The sequence below is a fragment of the Martes martes genome (genome assembly GCF_963455335.1).
Source record: "Martes martes genome assembly, chromosome: 4".
Taxonomy (NCBI): Eukaryota; Metazoa; Chordata; class Mammalia; order Carnivora; family Mustelidae; genus Martes; species Martes martes.
This window is the reverse complement of record NC_137891.1, coordinates 113,696,370-113,718,669: the sequence shown is the minus strand read 5'-3', so window position 1 is coordinate 113,718,669 and position 22,300 is coordinate 113,696,370. Positions and strand designations below refer to the sequence as shown.

The 22,300-nt window shown below is 38.4% G+C and overlaps 2 protein-coding genes across 3 annotated transcripts in view; one reads left to right on the top strand and one right to left on the bottom strand.

Moving 5' to 3' along the window:
• The first annotated feature begins 2,841 nt into the window (after positions 1-2,841).
• On the top strand, positions 2,842-12,590 carry RPL5 (ribosomal protein L5). Of its 2 annotated transcripts, XM_080802396.1 has the most exons (9): positions 2,842-2,982; positions 3,414-3,669; positions 4,665-4,734; positions 4,816-4,931; positions 6,076-6,210; positions 7,691-7,893; positions 8,990-9,167; positions 11,888-11,976; positions 12,423-12,590. In XM_080802396.1, the coding sequence occupies exons 2-9, from the start codon at positions 3,667-3,669 to the stop codon at positions 12,520-12,522; spliced, it is 894 nt and encodes a 297-aa protein (XP_080658522.1). In that variant the 5' UTR covers positions 2,842-2,982; positions 3,414-3,666; the 3' UTR covers positions 12,523-12,590. The 2 variants fall into 2 exon arrangements, with proteins under 2 accessions (XP_080658522.1, XP_080658523.1); XM_080802397.1 differs by lacking the exon at positions 2,842-2,982 and having other exon boundaries at positions 3,558-3,669; positions 8,990-9,168; positions 11,892-11,976.
• A 149-nt stretch (positions 12,591-12,739) lies between these two features.
• Positions 12,740-22,300, bottom strand: part of DIPK1A (divergent protein kinase domain 1A) — a 124,857-nt gene continuing 115,296 nt past the window's right edge. Inside the window, exons 3-5 of the mRNA XM_080802395.1 lie at positions 21,208-21,315; positions 16,030-16,206; positions 12,740-14,845 (exon numbers count right to left, since the gene is read on the bottom strand). Of these exons, the coding sequence (XP_080658521.1) occupies positions 14,033-14,845; positions 16,030-16,206; positions 21,208-21,315 (1,098 nt within the window). The 3' untranslated portion in view covers positions 12,740-14,032. The remainder of the gene's footprint in view (positions 14,846-16,029; positions 16,207-21,207; positions 21,316-22,300) is intronic.

The following is a 22,300-nucleotide window of genomic DNA, read 5'->3' as shown; positions in this document are numbered from 1 at the left end:
AAAGAATCACTGATTTATTTCCTATTTGTAATATGTTTGACATATTTGAATTTGACAAAATTGAATTCACTTCCATTTCAAATAATAATAAATATTTCCCACTCCAGCAAGAATTGATGTTTTCTTTTTATTTTGAAATAATTTCAAAATCACACATTTGTTTTAAAAATAGTACAAAGAATTTCCATATACCCTTTTCCCAGATTCCCCCATTGTTAACATTTTAATACATTTGCTTTATTATTGTCTTTCTCTTTACAAACACACATACATATGTGTATATGTGTATACACACACATGAAATTTTTTCCTGAGCCATATGTTGAGAGCAAGTCACAGAAATAACGCCTATTACTCCAAAATAGTTCAGAGTATATTTCCTGAAAAACAAGAACAGCTACACATAACCATAGCATATCTATCAAAGTAAAATTAACATTGATCTATTATTACCACCTAATCCACAGATTCTTTTTTTTTTTTTCCCCAGATTTTACTTATTTGAGAGAGAGAGAGAGCATGAGCAGAGGGGAGGGGCAGAGGGAGAAGCCAGCTCCCCCCTGAGCAGGGAGCCCAAGGTGGGACTTGATTCCAGGACCCGAGATCATGACCTGAGACAAAGGCAGATGCTTAACTGATTGAGCCAGCCAGGCACCCTAATCCACAGAGTCTATTCATACTTCATTGATTGTTCTGAGAATGTCCTTTGTATAAAGGAAATTAGTCTTCCTTTTTATCTTTTTCGTTTCCTGTCCAGGGTGTAATCCAGGATTACACACTGCTGTCATGTCACTTTGGTCTCTTTCAATCTGGAATAGTTCTTTTTTGTTGTTGTTGTTTAAAGATTTTATTTTAAGTAATCTCTACACCCAACATGGGGCTCACACTCATGACCCCAAGATCAAGAGTCACATGCTCTACTGACTGAGCCAGCCAGGCACCCCTGGAACAGTTCTTTAGTCTAATCCATCATGATTTTGTCATTTTTGAGAAATAGAGACCAGTTACTTTGTAGAATGTCACTCATTTTGAGTTTGTTTGTGGTTCATCAGGTATCAGAATAGTTAAATTATGTAATTAGATCAAATTACATAGATTTAGTAGGAAGTACTTTTGTGTTCTTCTCAGTGCATTATATCAGGAGGCACACAAAGTTGATTTGTTCCATCACTGGTGATTTTTAACTTTTACCACTTGAACAAGATTATGTTCTTCAAGGGTGCTAGACAAGTTTCCCTGGCTCCCAGTGTCACCAACTGCCCTGGCTGAGCCAGCCAATGCTAGCCACAAACCCCACCCCCCGGCCCCCTGAATACAACCAAGGGGAATAGATACATATGTTTTTAATTTTGTTGTAAAGATTTATAAGTAAGAGGAAGAAGGATAAGGAGGATAAATATGTTTAATTCCACAATGTGTTAGGTTGCTTCATAACTTCTAAATATTCAGATGCCTCTATGTGGGCCTTCATACATACTCTTGCCCTAAAACATGCAAAAGTTAGGGGTGGACATATTTCCAGGGAGACTTTCCTTCTGGTGCTTCCACCCTCCAGGGTAAGCAGGATCTGACAAAGACATGTGGCATCTTTCACGGCTAATAAATTAATGAACCACCAAAACAAAGATCTTTAAGTATTTTCTATAAATACAAATTACACAGATCTTTCCTTATGCTTTTCTTTTTTTCCTTTTAAAGATTTCATTTGTCAGAAAGAGAGATAAGCATGAGCACAAGCAGGGGGAGCTTCAGGCAGAGGGAGAAGCAGGCTCCCCACTGAGCAAGGATCCCAAAACAGAACTTGATCCCAGGACCCTGGGACCATGACCTGAGCCGAAGGCAGACACTTCATCAACTAAGACACCCAGGTGACCTCTTCTTTCCTTGTACTTTTGATGGTTACTCAACAAAGATTGAACCACACTTGCTTATGAGGAGTGTTTTAACATTTCTCCTTGAGAGCTCTGTTGATAATGGCCAGAGTGGACTCCATGTACATTTTCCCCGTTATATAAGAAGTTACAAATTGAAACTCGAGGAAATTGGCATCATAATTCTAATTTATTCTAGTGGCAGTTTTTTGGAGCCCACTTAACCTTGCCATCCTGTATGACAGACCCTTCTTTCAGCTCTAACATTGAGCAGTTGATGCAATGACTTTTTCCTGCTAGTTTAAACATATGCATACTCATCTCCCAAGAGTAAGTTTAAATCTTTGAAGGATGGGAGTACAGAGTTAACATTCATCCTGAGGATGGTAATATTTTAAACGGCTGTGGGGGTAATTGGTCTTCTTTTCCTGGTAGAGTCAGTATATTCCATTACTGGGTAAAAGAGGATTTGTTTTCTGCTTTCTTTTTTTTTTTTTTTTTTTTTTTTTAAGATTTTATTTGACAGAAAGAGACAAAGCAAGAGCCAGAACAGAAGCAGAGGGAAGAAGCCCACTTCCCTCTGGGCTCCAGGTGGGGCTCAATCTCAGGACCCTGGGATCATGACCTGGGCCAAAGGCAAATGCTTAATGACTGAGCCACCCAGTCACTCTGTCTTCTGCTTTCCTGAAACCTCCTGAACTGATTAAGATTGAGGCCAAATTAAAAACGTAGATTCCTGGACTCCAAACCAAGAAGTTTGATTCAGTAGAGGTGGGGGATATTCAGATTTCTGCACTTTAGCTAATATCCACATGATTCCCATGCAATAGTCCAAAGACCACCTTTGAAATGCTGTTTGGTAAGGGCATACTTTCTCCTGAGCTGCTTTTTGTTTGTTTGATTGGTTGGTTGTTGATTGGTTCTCCTCCACAGCGTGTGGAGAATGAGTCAGCTCATTCCCTTGTTAGAATGAGTTTTAAAAGAATGGGGGGGAAAGGACTTAGAGAAAAGTTAAGCTCTGACTAGCTCAGAGTGATGGAGGGAGGGAAAGCGGAAGAAGCTGTCAGAGATCAGGAAACGCTATGGAAGCAAAGGGAGGGAGAAAACAGCGGTGAGTAGTTCTTTTATCATTTAACAAACACCGAGCACTTACTGAACATCAGCACGTGTGCTGCTGGAGATTCAAGGTGAACTGGGGCAGGAGGGCCCACCCTTAGTTCACAGGCAACAGTGGGCTGAAGGAAGTTGGAAGGTACTATGGGAAGGCAGAAGGGGCCCCTCACTCTGGTTTGAAGGACTGGGATAAGGCTTCCAGAAGGGATTCTGTATGCTCTGGAGCAGGACGAATAGTCCAGGAGGTGGTATCCTGGAGGGGGCCAAAGGGCTTCCCAGCAAATATATTCTATTTAGTTTTAAATATTTTTTCCTATTTACAAAAATCATATGTGTTTGTTACGAAGCAACTTATTAGCATAGGAAACTGAAAACCTCTTATAATCCTCCCGGCTACTGTTTACCGCCCATCCATGTGGGGATTACCAGCCCGGAGTCTGGGGACTCAGTGGCACTGAAGTTCTGTTACCGCCTGGCGAAGTCCGGCATCGGTCCTCCCGCCAGCAGGGGACAGTGCAACGCACGCCTTGAGCTGGCGCGCGCTCTCTTCCGCACGTCGCTCGCGTGATCGTCAGTGCTACATACTGCGCCTGCGCACGAGCCGAGGCCTTTTCCCCCAGCCGAGTGCTGCTGGGCCTGCTGGTCTGTGGCGAGCCGCGGACGCCGGTCTCTGATCCGCAGGATGGTGAGTCAATACTGGGGAGTCTGGGCTACGTCTGCACGGGGGTTCCCTGTCCTTCCCCAAACGCCAGCGTAGGGTCCGTCTCGCACGGTGCAGGGTATGGATGGCGTTGGATTGAGGGTTCTGCTGTGGTAGGGGTGCCGCTCCCAGCGTGGCCTTAATGGCTGCCGCCGGCCGCGCAAACTTTGGGGGAGGGGTTGAGAGAGAAGATCAGGAGCTAGGGCGGCGGATTGAGGAGGGGGGATGAATTTAGTTGACAAGTTTAGGGGATAATACCGGCTTGTCCGACCTGGCACCGGCAGTGGGGAGGATTGCATGCAGTTGGTCTCACACTGGGGGTGGGGTGGGGGTAGGAGATGCCTGAGTGGAGATGGGCTGCGGCTCTCCGGACTCATCCACCACTGACTTGTTTCCATGGTTTTTTCGGGAGAGTGTGGAGTTGGTGGATCTTTCAAAAGTGGCTTTTAAACCTAGCAGTCAGCCTGGAGGCTGTGGCTTCTCTGGGCCCCGAAAGGGAACTCATTTAGTTTGATCTCTTTCTCTAGACTGTTGCTGCACCAGTCTTTAATGATTTTTGGGATGGGGTGTGTTGCTTTGATAGGTGGGAAACAATGCCGATTTAATCGGAAGTAATTGCCAAGTATGCTCTTGACCAGATGAGTTTCGTGGCAAGTGGTTTAGGCTTTGGAAAAACGTGCGTGAACAGTACGGGGGAAATTGGAGGTTAGGTTTCCAAACTGGGACATAGAGTGTTCAGAACAGACTGACGTTAGGCGAGATTGATTGCTGTCTAGACCAGCGCTTTGGAAAAGTGACTGATGGGAAGTAGAAAAGGTGATTCTTGACCCCCTGTGTTTTGAGAAACTGGACTCCACAAAAGTGACAGTTGAATGGGTTCACTTTTGAAGTTAAAGTGTTATTTTGTTATGCAGTTAACTCAGATGTCAAACATATAAACAATTTATCAAAGTTTTAATAACATTCTTTTTTTCTTAAAGGGATTTGTTAAGGTTGTCAAGAATAAGGCTTACTTCAAGAGATACCAAGTGAAATTTAGAAGACGTCGAGGTATGGTCAGTTACTCATGTTCACAATATTAGAAGAATCTGCAGTGGAATAGACTTTTCTTAAGTTACTTTTTTCTTTCAGAGGGTAAAACTGATTATTATGCCAGGAAACGCTTGGTAATTCAAGATAAAAATAAGTACAACACACCTAAATACAGGATGATAGTTCGTGTAACCAACAGAGATATCATCTGTCAGGTAAGTTGTATTCTAAATTCAAGCAATGAGTAGTAACCTCACCTCTTTAACTCACTGCTGGAGAAGTTGTACTTAAGCAAGACAGGTACAGATTAAAAGGTCCCTCTAGTGCCTGGCATTCTAAAAACATTGAGTAGTACTTTTCCTTTTAGTAGGTCTGAAGTTGGAGCTTGAGTGGGGAGGGTGGTACTTGAAAATACTCTGCTGAAAATCAGCCATGTGTGGCAATCCTGACCAAAGTAGTTTTAATCTTGTTTTCTAATGGGCAGAAAGAGGATTAGAGAAATCTAGGCTACTATGCTATTTTATAGGGGTAAGAGGATAAATTTGAGGCCAAGTAGAAGGTTCTTGGCACATTGCAGTTCCAGTAGGATAACAGAAATCGTCACGGACTAAATCCTGACCTGCTATACATAGCCTTATGTGCCACATAACCACTCCTTATTGAAGAGGTAGGTAGTTGTGAAGTTTTAATTCGGCTCTTAAGATTGTTTTTATTCCTGCTTCTCTTTGAAGTTGGTTTTGATAAATAGGTTTGAAGGTTTCTCCCATATAAAAGACCTCCACAAAGTGGCAGTTTGCTCCTAGAAATGAGTTTTCTGGGCTTTTACAACTAGAGTAAATTTTCACAGTTAAGATTTTTTGACTCTTTGCAGGGGGCAGGCACACCTATTTTCTGGGCAAACTAATTTTTTGGTTGTGAAGACAATGTGTTCCTTCATACCTGAGTTCAGATAAGGAAACAATGTCAGAAACATTGGACTTCGGTATGTGTAGTTCAGAAGATTTTTGAAATAATCAGATTTCTTTTTGACTTTTCACTGTGCCTCTTTAATTCATTGGCTAATGCAGCTAAGAGTCTGTTTTCAGTATTATTAGGAACAACAGTTCCTAACTTACTCAAAGGCATTTCAATGTTTACTGTCTATATGGTAATTGTAGCTCTATTTGTGATATTATGACATACATTTATAGAAGTAGTTGACCAAGCCATAAACTCATTGAGTGGGTTTAATAAAGACAGATTGTAAGTGTTGCAGATTTGTTTTCCGCTTTTTTTAAAGTCCTTTGAAAAAGAAGGCACCTAGAATAAGTAAGCAAACAGTTGAAAGCACAGGTGACTAACCTGTTGTTTCTCTTACAGATTGCTTATGCCCGCATAGAAGGAGATATGATAGTTTGTGCAGCTTATGCTCATGAACTCCCAAAGTATGGTGTGAAAGTTGGCCTGACAAATTATGCTGCAGCATATTGTACTGGCCTGCTGCTGGCCCGCAGGGTATGTAGAAGATATCTTTAAGTAGTATATTTTGGACCTAGCTCATTGTTTGGAGTTGTCTGCAAGGTAGATGTTGATACATGAGGAAGATACCCTCCGCTGTGGCTTCTGAGGAGTGTCTGCTGTTGAGCTGTTGCTTATGGGGTCATCAGGGAGGACAGCTTTATAAATACAGAATTTGAGAGAGCAGTGCATTTTCTAATACTCTGGGGAGGTAATTTTTCTGGGTTTTTTTTTTTTTTTTTCATTTTTGAGTAGGTCTAGATCAGTGGAATCTAAACCAAAGAATGATAGTCACCAGCCACATGTGGGTGTTGAACACATGAAATGTAGCTAATGCTACTGAGAAACTGAAGTTTTACCTTAATTTGAATAGCCATTTCTGGCTAGTTAGTGGATACCTTGACTTTGCAGACCTTTGCTACTTAGAAGTATAGATCTTTTATCAGTCAGTGTACATTTAAAATGTAGACTTTACACCCTTGGAATCTGTATTTTAATAGGATGTCTAGGTTATTTATATACATGTTAAAGTTTGAGAAACAGTGTCTTAAATTTGGGTTGTGGGGTTAGCCATGGGTAATGGATTTGGTTTTGTTTTAATTATCTTTGCCTCCGGGTGGCAGCATTTCCTATAATATGCAGGAAGATGGAAATGTGATTTTGTCTTACGTTTGTTTTCTCAAGTTACTGATCTTGTTTTGCATTGGAATTGTTAAGCATGCGTCATTGTTAGGGACTATATCTTCATTGATTGTAAACACGTTTGGGTAAGAGTGGGGAACAATGTCATACATGAGAGGAACATTGTATACAAGTCACACTGGTGAAACAGTAGCTAGGTGTACTGGCAGAAGATTCACCCTTATTAACATTAATGTAGTTGGAGAGTAGAGCCATAAAAGATGTTCTCTTATGCCCAGATGCTTTTAAGATTTTAATCAGATTAATCAAGTTACATGTGGTAACATTTAATATTTGGTTCTTGAGTTACTGTAGCCAAATAGGACTGAGGAAATATGGAAAATAAATTCCTTGAATAGATACGGTTACATCTTAATTGATTCTGCATAAATCAAGTATGGAAAGATTCAGAAGCTATAAGACAAAGGGGTAGTGAAATTGAATATTTGAAGATTGTTTTTGTAGCATCTTAGTACTTTAAATTAGTACAGAGGGTTAAGTGAATTTTGAAGGAAAATTTTTCTAGGTGTCAGGTCATTAAAGTTGTGACTTTTTTTTTAAGATTTTATTTATTTGACAGAGAGAGAGGAAACACAAGCAGAGGGAGTGGGAGAGGGAGAAGCAGGCGCCCTGCTAAGCAGGCATCCCGATTCAGGGCTCGATCCCAGGACCCTGGGATCATGACCTGAGCCAAAGGCAGATGCTCAACGACTGAGCCACCCAGGCGCCAGTAAAGTTGTGACTTGATAATGTTAGAATTATTTGAATATATTTAGACTGGCTTTTTTGTTAATAGCTCCTTAATAGGTTTGGCATGGACAAGATCTATGAAGGCCAAGTGGAAGTGACTGGAGATGAATACAATGTGGAAAGCATTGATGGTCAACCTGGTGCCTTCACCTGCTATTTGGATGCAGGGCTTGCCAGAACTACTACTGGAAATAAAGTTTTTGGGGCCCTCAAGGGAGCAGTGGATGGAGGCTTATCTATCCCTCACAGGTAATAGAGTATTCAAGGCTTCATTGTTTGGACTCCCAGTATTTCCATTTCTAATTGGTTAGATTTTGGAGATTACTGGATGAATCAATTAAATTAGTATGTAGCTATTCTTGTGTACCCTGTGTACCTCCTATATGCTTAGTACTCTACAAAAGGAACCTGGCGGGGCAGGATGGAATAGTAATGTGTTTTATAAATGAGATTGAGGTAAAGAATTTGTTCAAAGTTTTGGAGCCGGTAGTGGAAAAGCTGGGATTGAAACAACTAGCTTTTGTGTTGTAGCTTAGTTTTGGTTAGAAATGAGCACCTCAAGTCCACTCCCCTCCCGGTGTATTTTCTTTTCATGCAGAATGAAAAATGGTTTACTCATTTATGGGAACTCTCAGCTCTACAAAAAAAGTTTGAGAAAAGGCTTATGACAGCTCTCAGCTGGAAATAAGATTGTAGACCATTCTTAGAAGTTGAGTAGGTTTGAATTTATTAATTCCTAGGTTTTGAGTTAATGGTTTTTGTTCTTGTTGAGTAGATGCATCTTTAAAAATGATTAATTATCTTCTTAGGGATATTTTAGAGGTTGGTGAATCCTTAACAAAAATACTAGGTTTTGGGGTTGGGGAGGTTAGCCTTTAAAATGTAACCTAACTGGAACTTCTGTAATGGTGGGGCATATTTTTTTGAGGACCTGCAGGTCTCTTTCAAGACACCTGTCAAGACACCTGTCAGATGTGGTCTTCAAAAAATCACTTATTTCCATGTGCCCTGAGGCAGCACTGAGAAATTCTGGGATTTGGAGGGAGCAGTTTTTGAAACCCTTTCTTGTGTTAATAAGGAGAACTCATTTTAGTGGTGGAAACTTGGTACATTTCATGGCTTTAAATGTACTTGTAGCATGATTTTCCCTTCTATCCTGGAATTCAGAGATAAGCTGCTGAATGATGATATCCCACTAACTGAGCAGTCAGTAGTTGGTCCTTTGGTTGCATATGATGCAATTAATTGTTTCAAGACGGGACTGATGGCAGCTACTGAAATGAATTCCGGTTAGTGAACTGGTTTTAATCCTTATAATACTAAAATATGAAAAATTTTATTTTAGTACCAAACGATTCCCTGGTTATGATTCAGAAAGCAAGGAATTCAATGCAGAAGTACATCGAAAGCACATCATGGGTCAGAATGTTGCAGATTATATGCGTTACCTAATGGAAGAAGACGAAGATGCATACAAGAAACAATTCTCTCAATACATAAAGAACAACGTAACTCCAGACATGGTAAAAATTTTAACTAAAAATGCCTGTATTAGTTAATTTATAGGTTTTTTTTTTTTAAGACTTTATTTATTTGACAGAGAGATTACAAGTAGGCAGAGGGGCACACGGTGGGGTGGGAGGAGCAGGCTCCCTTCTGAGCAGAGTGCTTAGTGCGGGCTCTATCCCAAGACTCGGAGACCATGACCTGAGCCGAAGGCAGAGGCCTAACCCACTGAGCCACCCAGGCTGCCCCAATTTATAGGTTTACTACTTGATTTTGGTGGGTGTATTAGTAGTTTTATTTCGGGTTAATAGTTAAAAGTTGAACGTGAGTATGTTCATAGGTATATAGACTTAAAAAAGCAGTTCTTATCTTAAAATGGAATGACATGAAGTTGGGATATTGATTGAGGGTAAGTTAAAAGTCAAATAGGGTAATTATAAAGAACTAGACTTACCAACATGCTTTTAGGAATTTTTTAGGTACTGAAGGCAGGCTTCAGGGATCTAAATAGGAAGCCTTTGGTGGCTTTTACATATATGACCGTTCTAAATCTGTAGACTTAATTCCTGTGGTCATAGTTAGAATCATCTGTCCTATCTGATACAGGATTCTAGTTAACTAAACTCATTTTGAAGCCATGTGGAAGAAAGGTTCTTTTTAGCAAATAAGTTCTGTGTTACGGAATTTCTGAATGTCTCAGCATGGATGTGGGGAGTTGTACAGATTAGATCACTAGTTCTCCTTGATATTGCAAATGTGAGTTTAATGTTGGAAATTTTATCAGCCCAAAGTTGTATCTTTAAGACTGACTATTAATGCACTGTAGTCATGGAAGATAGGCATAGAACACAAAAATAGCACTGATTTTTATAAAACTTGTACACAACTATGGAGTTGTAAATAAATTAATAGTTACCTATCAAATGACTGTTATGTTAGTGCACAATTTCTATTTTCACACTGCATTGGTTATGAAAAAAATTTTTTTTGAGTGAGTGAGTGCATAGTGGGGGAGGGGCAGAAGGCATCCAGCATGGGGGGCCTCAGTCTCAGGACCCTGGGATCATGACTGAGCCAGAATCAGAGTTGGATGCTTAACTGAGCCATCCAGGCACCCTGTGAAAATTGTTTTTAAAAAGAGTTATAATTGGGAAAAGATCCCTTTCTGTTATTTGTATGCTTAGTACACAGTCTAGGGCTAATAAACACATAACGTAAGTTTTTTGAGCTAGGAAAAGGGTAGTATGCCATTAGTTTATATTAGTAAATGCACGTGCATGTTAGTTTTCAGAAACCCATACTTGTATATTATTTAATTGCCCTTGTTCACTCTGGTAAATAGGCCTTTTACTTGTGATTATAATTCTACTAGGCCTGCATAATTTTTCTTCCTAAGACATCTCTTGCTCTGGTAATGATAAACTTGTTCAAAAACTTCAAAATCTCAAGCTGCTTTCAGATAGCCATTTCCTAATGCTTTCCTATGTATTTGATACATTTCAGCTGGACCACTCTTAGGCTGATGTGCTTTTCCTGGGTAGCTCATCAGTTTGATCTTTGGAGGCCTCTTAATGCATGCCTGCTAAAATCCTCTGCTGACATCTGACATGTCTCCAAGAGGAAGGTGGTCTTTACTTAAAACTCAGTGCTATTATCTACATACATGGTTGTGAATCCTGTTTGTCTCTTAGGAAGGAATGGACCGAGTTGCTTAGATTTATTAAATGACTACATTTGACATCATCAGATGGATTTGTTAAATACAGTGGAAAGCCATAATAGAGTGCAGAGTTAGATAAATTAATTTTCAGGAGGGATTTAGGTAGTTGAGGTCTCATGCAGTGTTTGCATTATTTTCATTTGCTAAGTTTTACACAGATGCATGTAGTAATCACATTTTCCCTATACTGAAGGAGTAATTTTAGAGTTGGATTACTTTGACTATTCTTCGGGGGCCTGTAATTGCTACTAGATTGGGATAGTGAACATTCAGGTATTTTATAGCTGCTTCATGACTTGATCTTCCATAGAATCAATAGTCATTATTTAGAGGTGGTACTTGAAATAATTCAGAGAATTTCAGCATTGGTTTTTTATGAGTTTTAGAACAAAATTCTCTTTAAGATCTAATTGGATGGTGTTTGGGGGTTTTCTGGGGCAATTCAAACCTTCTGTTATCACAGACACCTAGTAGTAGTAGATATAAGAGGTCCCTGGTATGCAATGCTGGGAGTAGCATTGGAAGACCTGTCAGATACTGATGGAAAATACAAATCTGGGAAATATGGGAGAACAAAAATGAATTTATAGCAATTCCTTGTACTCTTCCCCATATACTCTTCCTCTTACCATCTTAAGTACTTTGTTTTGGCACAGATCCTCACTTGAATAAAAGAATTTAGGTCATATAATACTTTAAATGAACATAAATGTTTTTACAGAAACCCGTTTGTTCTCAACTTGAGTGACTCAAGTATAGCTGAATTCCTCAGAAATACATGCATATTTTTGAGTGTGAGTTTTGTGAATAGTGTCAGTTCACATTGCCAATGGCAATTTCTTAAGAAAATGTGGGTTACATGTAGAATTTAAAGAGATAACCAGGGTTGACCTAGTTCCTTTTGACAGTCTGGTTTAGGGATAAAAATAGAACAAGTAGTAGAATGCAGTGCACATTATATGACTGTTTAGGGCATGTGAAATGAAACCAAGTACTGTTTGCTTTGCTTTCTTTCAGATGGAGGAGATGTATAAGAAAGCTCATGCTGCTATACGAGAGAACCCAGTCTATGAGAAGAAGCCTAAGAAAGAAGTTAAAAAGAAGAGGTATGCATCTTACTGTTTGTTGTCTTTTCAAGAGAAAGAGGTTAAAAGGAGTTCCTTACCTTGTTTCTTCTTATTCACACTCTCATTGAAGTTGTGCAAACTCGATCACTAGCTCTGCATGATGTTGCAGAAGTGAGGGGAACCAGGTTTGCTAAAGCAATTGTGGTGATAGAAATTTATTGGCCTCAGAAGGTACTTACTGAGCTGACCTATTCTATCCCAGTACAGTATAACTACCAATTACTGCATTTAAACATTTATTGTTTGTTTTTTACCAGTTACTCCATTTTTAAAGTTAGATTAAGATATAAATAAGTATGTGTATTAGAACTTGGATTGTTTGGCCTAATCACAGTCTTTTTCAATCAGAGTTAACTATTTTCTATCCTCTGTAGCTATGGTATTTAAAAATTACATTTATCTCTTTATTTTACTTTGTTTTGTAGGTGGAATCGTCCCAAAATGTCTCTTGCCCAAAAGAAAGATCGGGTAGCTCAGAAGAAGGCAAGCTTCCTTCGAGCTCAGGAGCGGGCTGCTGAGAGCTAATAAACCAAACCACAATTTTCTATGAAGATTTTTCAGATAAAGACAATAATAAATTTATTCATCAAGCAGCTATCTGTGTTAAACTCTTATTAATGAAACTGTAGGAAATAACCTGAAATACAAAAGGAGAGGACAGGTTTTTTTTTTCTTTGAGAAACAAGTATGACTTCACATCCTGACTCAAAGTTCACACCTGCTTCTCAGGCTTGTTTTCCCTGACAGGAGTTATCCCTCTGGTTGTATGATGTGTAGCCCTCCCGAAACAGTCTGGCAAGCAAGAGACCAACTGTGCACTAGGAAATGTTTCTTCCATTCATTTATTGTAACCAGATGGCTGGTGGGAAGAAAAAGTACTTTCAGAGTAAACAATTTTAAAATAAGCAAAACTGGTGCTAATCAATGGCTTTAATTTTTTGAGAGAAAGCTGTTTCAATGAAGTTCACATAACTGTAACATTCACTTCAATCAGGTGAAACCTCTGAGCAGAATCTATTGGGTCTTCAAAAGGGGTGTTCCATTTTATGGAGATGTTGAAGGGTACATGCCAGATCTTAACATAAAAATAACATTATGGGGCAAATAATAACTTGCATATTAAGTTTATGTGAAAAAAATTTACATGCCTCTTAAGAAATAGCCCTTTGGCCAACAGGAAATACTGTTCAAAATGGAAAATTGTTACTAGAAAGTTCCATGATTTCAGAGTCTGTCTCCTAATGTCCCACTTCTCCATAGCTCAAATTCAGATAGATGGATCTGGATTGTGTTGATGGCCTGAAGAATGTCAGTTTTGAAGGACTGAGCTCATGGACACTAAGAAGGACCCATCAAATCTAGGATGATGAAAGCTCATCCGGTTTCAGCCTCTAAAATTTGCAATTACATACTGCCAAGTAGAACATGTTTTGATGGATTTTTAATTTTAAGAGGCTAATCACTCAAAACATTCTGAAGCCATTTAACATTTGATGTCTAAATGTTTAAGTCTATAAATACAACAAACCATGCTATTAACCCAACATCTGTTTATAAGTGAGTAACTTTACCTGCTTTGCAGTCTTATTTTCTGTTAATGTGCAAACTTCACCATGCTAAGACTTCAGTAAATATGTATAATTTTTTTTTTTTTAAACAGCAGCTTCAATGCAAACAATAATTCCAGCAATGGTATTTTGGCTAACAAATCTACAAAATACTCTCACTGTTCATGTTTATGGAATGAGGATTTCACAGCATTATTTTAGGTCATTAGTCAAAATAGTTACACAGTGAATGTACTGGAAAATCTACCAGGGCTTCCAACAGCAGGAATGAAATCTTTGGACCTGTTCACCCTATACCTCCTGCCATTACTTCAGCAATCAACATGTATCTCGAGATGATAACTTCTTAAAACCAGGGGAAAGGGGTTTGTGTAACTGGCAGGGATTCGAATCAGAAGCCATCTTTTTTTTAAACGCTCAACATTTTTCCTTAGAATTGTTTCCTATAATCACAATGTCCAAATGAATTAAGAGTCATTTGTATAGGAAATTTTCTTCCACAGTAATGTTTTTAGGTTATTTAGTATCAAAGAATGTTCCATTTCCATTTGATTTGCTGTGACTTTGAGAGCAATACAAGAATAAAGTTGCTTTTCCAGTTCTTCACGAATTTCACTTGGAGCACCACGCAGTAGGTAGTCTTTGAGTAACTGACAGGCTTTTGCTAAGTTGGGTTGTATCACTTCTGAAGTACACTTCATTGTACTCTGATCACAGCTAGTTCGACAATCACTGCCATAAACACAGTCCAAATCAGACTCACAGTGACGATCCTTTATAATTTCTTTCAGGTTTGTCTCTGGCACAATTTTTCTCATGTCCACCATTTTCAAATCATACTTATCGTTATATCCTAGGTTTTTGGCACTAATATCACACATTAGGAAGTTTCCATAGGGGCCGTGGAAAACATCTTCCACAAATTCTAGGAGACCTATGGCTATTTTAGCCTTTCTAGGCCATGATGGTGTGAACAGCTGATCCATGCTTCTTCTGAACCCAGATGGAATAAAAAGTTCAATGACCCATGGAAGGCTTATTCCATAAAGAGAGGTATATTCAACACTTTCCATCACATAGAGATCACCACAGAATCCCATTAATTTGGGGGTATGTTCTTTATCTTGAAGTATCACCATGAGAAGAAATTCATTTAGTTGAAGAAGTGCCCATGCTGACTTTGCTTCTCCCAAGGAAACCTGGCCATCTTTGTCTCCATCAGCCACCGTCAAGATGAGATTAACCAGTTCAGAGAGATTTCCTTGGTCACCCAACTTTGCCTAAAACGGTAAGAATTTAGCCAAATACAGGTTTGAAAAATTCCTCATATGTAATATATATACTAACTTTATGGGGATTACCATGCTAAGTAATAATCTTGTTACTGAGTCTCCATAAAGGAACTTAATACATCTCCAAATATTTATGATGCTTACTGAGTTAATTAGAAGTATGTTTTATATAATTGTAGGAAAACTGACTTAAGTGTATTTAAGAAATGGGCCACCCTAGCTCCCATAGCTCCCTGGGCCCTGTTGATATCCAACACACAAATTATTCTGTCTTATTCATACGTTTACTTGCAAAATTGCAGCGTAATGTGCTCATGTCTGAAGTTATAATAAGGGTCAAATAAGGTCTGAAGTTATAATAAGTTATAATAAGGGTCAAATAGGAGAAAATTATTTTCTCCTGTTTTGTAGTCAACACACTAACAACTCTTTTGTTCAAATTGTATTGTTCCCATGGTGGTTAAAAAATATGTCCCTGTGAAGTTTCTTAAGATAAAATAGTATGAAAATGTAAACTTATAAGTAAGATTTTGAGTGAAAATATGACACCAATAAAAAGATTCTTGGGGCGCCTGGGTGGCTCAGTGGGTCTTAACCTCTGCCTTCAGCTCAGGTCATGAGCTCAGGGTCCGGGGTCAAGCCCTGCCCACATGGGGCTCTCTGCTCAGCAGGGAGCCTGCCTCCGCCCCTGCCCTCCCCCCACCCCTTGCCGCCTGCCTCTCTGCCTACTTGTGATCTCTCTGTCAAATAAATAATAAAATCTTTTAAAAAAAAAGATTCTTTCCAATATTATACATTTTTTCTTTAATATATTTAATCTTTGTATGAATATTTCTTTAAATTTTTAAAAAATAATTTTCAGTCAGGGCATGTATATTAAGTTTAGCCCTTCCCCACCTTTTAAAACGTGTGTATCAGGTACAGTGTCAAACTATACAGCTGCTCATCTACTTAACTCCCCTTTCACATCTGGACATTTTTAGCTAGCATAAATAATGTTAATGTAAGCATCCTCCTCAGATTTTGTTTGTTTGAATTTTTTCCTCAAGATGGAGTCCTGGGTATAAGTTAAAAAATAGCAACATTTTTATGGCTTAGGATGAGGTCTTGCTAACTCTTTAAGAAGAATGTACCACTTCACACTAGCAACATGTGAATAGATATATACTTACTTTAAAGAGACTATAGACCATTTCTTTGAATTTCTGTACAGTAGTTCCCCTAGTTGGCTTATCAAATAGCACTATTTCTTTCCTTGGTTCCAATTCAGTCCCAAAATCAAGATGAAGTGCTTGTTCCATTTGACATTTCACAACACCTGGTAGATTACCCCAAATCCCTAAATACATCTACGTGAAAAAGAAATGACAAATTAGTCCTTAGGCTGAGCAGAAAACTTTACCATGTATTTTTAGTGTTTTCTTCCTCTTACAAAAACACACAAACAAATAACAAAACATTGAGATTTAGCTTTTTTCTGTAACTTTTAAATTATAAAAGTAATTCATGCCTAAATAAACATATTTTTGACCATGATCAATTTTATTTTTTCCAATTTTTTATTATAAAATATTAAAAACATAGAATTTACCATCTTAACCATTTTTAGAGTACACCTCAATGGTATTACATTCACAATGTTGTGCAGCCATCACCACTATCCTTTTGTCGCACTCTTTATCTTGTAAAATTGAAACTCTATACCTATTAAATAATAATTTCCTGTTCCCCTTTCCCACCGCCCCAGCCCCTGGAATCACCATTTCACTCTCTATATTTATAATTTTGACTTCTCTAAGCATCTCATATAAATGGAACCATACAAAATTTGTCTTTTTGTGATTGACTTATTTCACTTAACATTATGTTCTCAAGATTCATCCATACAGTTAGTTGCATGTGTCAGAATTTCCTCTTTTTAAAAGTTGAATAATAGTCCATTGTGGGGATATACCACATTTTGCATTTCTATTCATCTGCTAATGGACCCTTGGATGCTTCCATGTTTTAGCTATTGTGAATAATGCTGACCTGAACTTGGGTGTAAGAATATCTTTTGGAGACTCTGCTTTCAATTTTTTTAGATATGTACCCAGAAGTAAAATTGCTGGATCATAAGAACAGTATATTTTTAATATTTTGAGGAACTGTTTTTTTCAGTGGCTATGCCGTTTTACATTCTCACCAACAGTGCAAAAGTGTTCCAATTTCTCTCCATCTTGTCAACACTTGTTAATTTCCATTTTTTGTCAGTAGCCATCCTAACGTATATGAAATGGTATCGCACTGTGATTTTGATTTGTATTTCCCTAATGATCAAGTGATGCTGAGCATCTTTTCATATACTTATTGGCCATTTGTGTATCTTTTTCTAAGAAATGCCTACTTAAGTCCTTTGCACATTTTAAAATCTGGTAGTTTTCTTGTTGAGTTATAAGAGTTCTCTCTCTCTCTCTTTTTTTTCTTAAACTCTACACATATTGGGGCACAAATTCATGACCCTGTGATCAAGAGTTGCATGTTTTACCAACTGAGCCAGCCAGGTGCCCCAGAGTTCTCTATATATTCTAGATATATATATATATATATTTTAATTTTTTATTTCTTTTCAGCCTAACAGTATTCATTGTGTTTTCACCACACCCAGTGCTCCATGCAATCCGTGCCCTCCCTAATACCCACCACCTGGTTCCCCCAACCTCCTACCCTCCGCCCCTTCAAAACCCTCAGGTTGTTTTTCAGAGTCCATAGTCTCTCATGGTTCACCTCCCCTTCCAATTTCCCTAGATATATATTTTTAAGATTTTATTTATTTATTTGACAGAGAGAGATCACAAGTAGGCAGAGAGGCAGGCAGAGAGAGAGGGGGAAGCAGGCTCCCTGCTGAGCAGAGAGCCTGATGCAAGCTCAATCCCAGGACCCTGAGACCATGACCTGAGCCAAAGGCAGAGGATTAACCCACTGAGCCACCCAGGCGCCCCTATATATTCTAGATATTAATCCCTACTGGATATATGATTTGCAAATATTTTCTCTCATTCTGTAGATTGGATATTCTTTTGATGTACAAAATTTTTAAATTTTCATGAAGTACAATTTGTCTCTTCTTCTTTTGTTGCTTGTGCCTTTGGTATCAGAGCCAAGAAATCCTTGCTAAATCTAATGTCATGAAAATTTTACCCTATATTTTTTCTAAGAGTTTTATGCTTTTAATTCTTACATTTAAGTCTTTGATCTGTTTTGACTTGATTTTTACATATAGTATTAGGTAAGGGTCCCACTTTGTTCTTTTGCATGTGGATATCCAGTTTTCCCAGCATGGTCTGTTGAAAAGACAGTCCTTGGGACGCCTGGGTGGTTCAGTGGGTTAAGCCTCTGCCTTCGGCTCAGGTCATGATCTCAGGGTCCTGGGATCGAGCCCTGAATCAGGCTCTCTGTTTGGCAGGGAGCCTGCTTGTGATCTCTCTCTCTGTCAAACAAATAACATCTAAAAAAAAAAAAAAAAAGACAGTTCTTTCTCTATCAAATGGTCTTAGCACTCTTGTCAAAAATCAATTGACCAGGAGCACCTAGGTGACTCAGTGGGTTAAGCCTCTGCCTTCGGCTCAGGTCATGATCTCAGGATCCTGGGATCGAGCCCCGAATCAGACTCTCTGCTTGGCAGGGAGCCTGCTTCATCTCTCTGCCGGTCTCTCTGCCTACTTGTGAACTCTCTCTCTCTCTGTCGAATAAATAAATAAAATCTTTAAAAAAAAAAAATCATTTGACCAAATATGTGAGAGCTTATTTCTGGGTTCTCTATTCTATTGATCTGTATGTCTGCCTTCATTCCAGTACATACTGTTTTGATTACTGTAGCTTTGTAGTAAGTTCTGAAATCAGGAAGTATGAGTCCTCCAGCTCTACAGTACTTTTTCATGACTGTTTTGCTATTTGGTGTCCTTTGAGATTCCATTTTGGACAGGTTTTTCTATTTCTGCAAAAAGTGTCCTCAGAATTTTGATAGGGATTTCACTGAATCTGTAGATCAATTTGGGTAGTATTAACGTTTAACAATACTAAGTCTTCCAATCCACGAACATAGGATATGTCTCCATTTGTTTATAGCTTTAATTTATTTCAGCAATGCTTTGAAGTTTTCATTGTACAAGTTCTTCACTTTCCTGGTTAATTCCTAAGTACTTTATTCTTTTTGATGGTACGTAAATGGAATGGTTTTCTTTTCTTTTTCTTAGATTGTATGTATGTATGTATGTATGTATGTATGTATGTATGTGAGACAGAGAGAGAGAGCACAAGCAGGGAAGAGAGGAGAAGCAGGCTCCCCAAGAGCAGGGAGCCCAATGCAGGGTTTGATTCCAGGAACCCTGTGATCAAGATCTGAGCTGAAGGCAGATGCTTAATGGACTGAGCCTCCCAGGTGCCCCAGAATGGTCTTCCTAATTTTCTTTGTGGATTGTTCATTGTTACTATATAGAAATACAACTGGGGCGCCTGGGTGGTTCAGTGGGTTAAAGCCTCTGCCTTCGGTTTGGGTCGTGATCTCAGGGTCCTGGGATCGAGCCCCGCATCGGGCTCTCTGCACGGCGGGGAGTCTGCTTCCCTTCCTCTCTCTCTCTGCCTGCCTCTGCCTACTTGTGATCTCTGTCAAATAAATAAAATCTTAAAAAAAAATAAAAAGAAATACAACTGATTTTTGTGTGTTGACTTTGTTTCCAGCTACTTTGCTGAATTCATTTACTAGATGTAAGAACTTTTTCCTACATAGATAAAAGGTTTTTCTACCCTCCATAAAATGTTTTTCTACCTCCCATGGTCTACATAAAAGATCATGTCATCTGCAAACAGATATAATTTTATTTTTTCCTTTCTAATTTGGGTGTCTTTTATTTCTCTTTCTTGTCTAACTGATTTGGCTATAACTTCTAGTATTATGTTGAATACAAGTGGCAAAAGTGGGCATCTTTGCCTTGTTCCTGATTTTACAGGAAAAGCTTTCAGATTTTCACCACTGAATATGATATTAGCTATGGGTTTTTCATATGTGTATTTTATTATGTTGAGGTAGTTGCCTTCTATTCCTATTTGTTGAGTGTTTTTATCATAGGAGTGTACTGAATTTTGTCAAATACTTTTCCTGCTTCAACTGAGATGATCCTGTGGATTTTTCCCCCTTCATTCTATTGATCTAGTGTATTAAATTGACTTTTGTATGTTGAACCATACCAGCATTCCAGGAATAAATCCCATTTGGCTGTGGTATAGATCTTTTTAATATGCTCAATTTGGTTTGGTAGTATTTTGTTGAATATTTTTGCATTAATGTACACAAAGTCTGTAGATTTCTTCCCTTGTTCAAGTGTCTTTAGCTGGGTTTGGTATCACAGTAATGCTGGCCTCACAGAATGAGTCAGGAAGTATTCCCTCCTTTTCAGTTTTTGGAAAAGGTTGAGGACGACTTAAATGTTTGGTAGAATTCACCAGTGAAGCCAACAGGCTCACAGCTTTTCTTGTTGGGAGACTCTTGATTACTGATTTAATCTCCTTACTAGTGATAGGTCTATTCAGATTTTCTATTTCTTGCTAAGTTTTCTGTTTCTAGAATTTGTCCATTTTGTCTCGGTTACCTAATTTGTTGGTGTACAATTGTTCATAATACTCTCATGTAATCCTTTTTATTTCTGTAGAGTCAGTAGTAATGTCCCCACTTCGTTCCTGATTTTAGTAATTTGAGCCTTCTCTTTTTTTCTTAGACCATCTAGCTAAAGGTTTGTCAATTTTGTTGCTCTTTCCCAAGAACCAGCTTTTGGTTTCATTGATTTTTCTCTATTGTTTTTCTATTCTCCATTTCACTTATCTCTGCTGTAAACTGTATTATTTATTTCCTTCTGCTAGATTTGGGTTTAGTTTGTTCTTTTTCAAGTTCCTTAAATTATAAAGTCAGCAGCTTGTTGATTTGAGATCTTTCTTGTTTCTTAATTAAGCATTTATAGCTACAAATACATTTTTAAGTCACATTACACAGAAAGATGAAAGGCAAAACTCTTCTGTTTCCATTTTCCTAATACCATACACTAGAATTAGTCACTATTAATTAATATAAGATCCACGAGGGAAGTAATCTTATCTATCTTAATCACCACTGAATTCCTAATAACTAAACAGTGTCTGGAATATACTGGGAATAAGGGATTAATAATAAACATCTGTTGGATGAGTGAATCAAAGCATACAAAATTGAAGTATATAAAATTTCCTAACGCTCTGGTTCAAGAATTCTAACAATACTTAAATTAAGGTAAAATTAGAGTGCACTATCATTCTGGAATGTTTATTTGTAATGTCCATACCTGATTGTTGGGCTTGGTGGATAAGCATTTCCCAAAGTAAAGAGTTTCTGTAACACAAAGGCTATTACATGCGGGCCCATCAATAACTCCAGTCTTGTACTTGTCACACTAAGAACCAGGAAATAAAAAAGTAGTTAATAGAAAAACGTTATAAAAAGAAACAATAAACAATGTAAGGAGATATCTGTATTCTTTAAGATGAAGTTCTATGATGAAAAGAACTCAGGCTCTGGATTTGGACAGACCTGAATTTGAATCCAAGCTCTGTCCTTACCAGCTATAAGATGATGAAAAGACCTTGCTGGGACTAGGGTGTGCACAGAATTTGGAAGCTATTTTTCCCACTCAACATGGTCTGAGGTGGTATGATACCTGCTCTCCCTAAGATTAGAGGCACTCTCTTAAAAAGTGGCTGTGGTTTTAAAATAAAAAATTAAAGTACCAAAAATAGGGGCATCTGAGTGGCTCAGTTGATTAAGCCACTGCCTTTGGCTCAGGTCATGATCCCAGAGTCCTGGGATTGAGTCCCATATCAGGTTTCCCCTGCTCTGCAAGGACCATGCTTCTCCCTCTCCCTCTGCCTGCCACTCTGCTCACTTGTGCTCTCTATCTCTCTGTCAAATAAATAAATAAAATCTTTTTAAAAACCCCTAAAATATTGGGGTGCCTGGGTGGCTCAGTCAGTTAAGCATCTGCCTTTGACCCAGGTCATGATTCCAGGGCTCTGGGATTGAGACCCACGTCAGGCTCCTTGCTCAGCGGAGAGTCTGCTTCTTCCTCTCCCTCTGCCCTTCCCCCTCCACTCATGCTATCTCTCACTTTCTCTCTCTCAAATAAATAAAATCTTTTAAAAAGTTCCCAAAATATTTAAAAATAACAAAATGAAATTATCTCTGTCATCTGGTCATCCTTGAGATCACCCAAAAACAAGAAAATAAGAAAAATGAACACAAACTCCATCTTTGATAAGGTACCAAGTTAACCCTAAGACACAATTAGTGAGGATGGCCTACAAAGTTGAGTGAAAATTACACCAGAGTCCAGAGTATGTTGAGATTAAGTACCTGCTGTGACTTTAGTTCTCAATGTTGGC

Excerpts from the sequence above, each read along its gene's own strand:
- RPL5 (XM_080802396.1), top strand. Across the intron at positions 4,932-6,075 it reads ACAGAGATATCATCTGTCAG|ATTGCTTATGCCCGCATAGA; the intron begins GTAAGTTGTATT and ends TTTCTCTTACAG. Across the intron at positions 9,168-11,887 it reads ACAACGTAACTCCAGACATG|ATGGAGGAGATGTATAAGAA; the intron begins GTAAAAATTTTA and ends GCTTTCTTTCAG.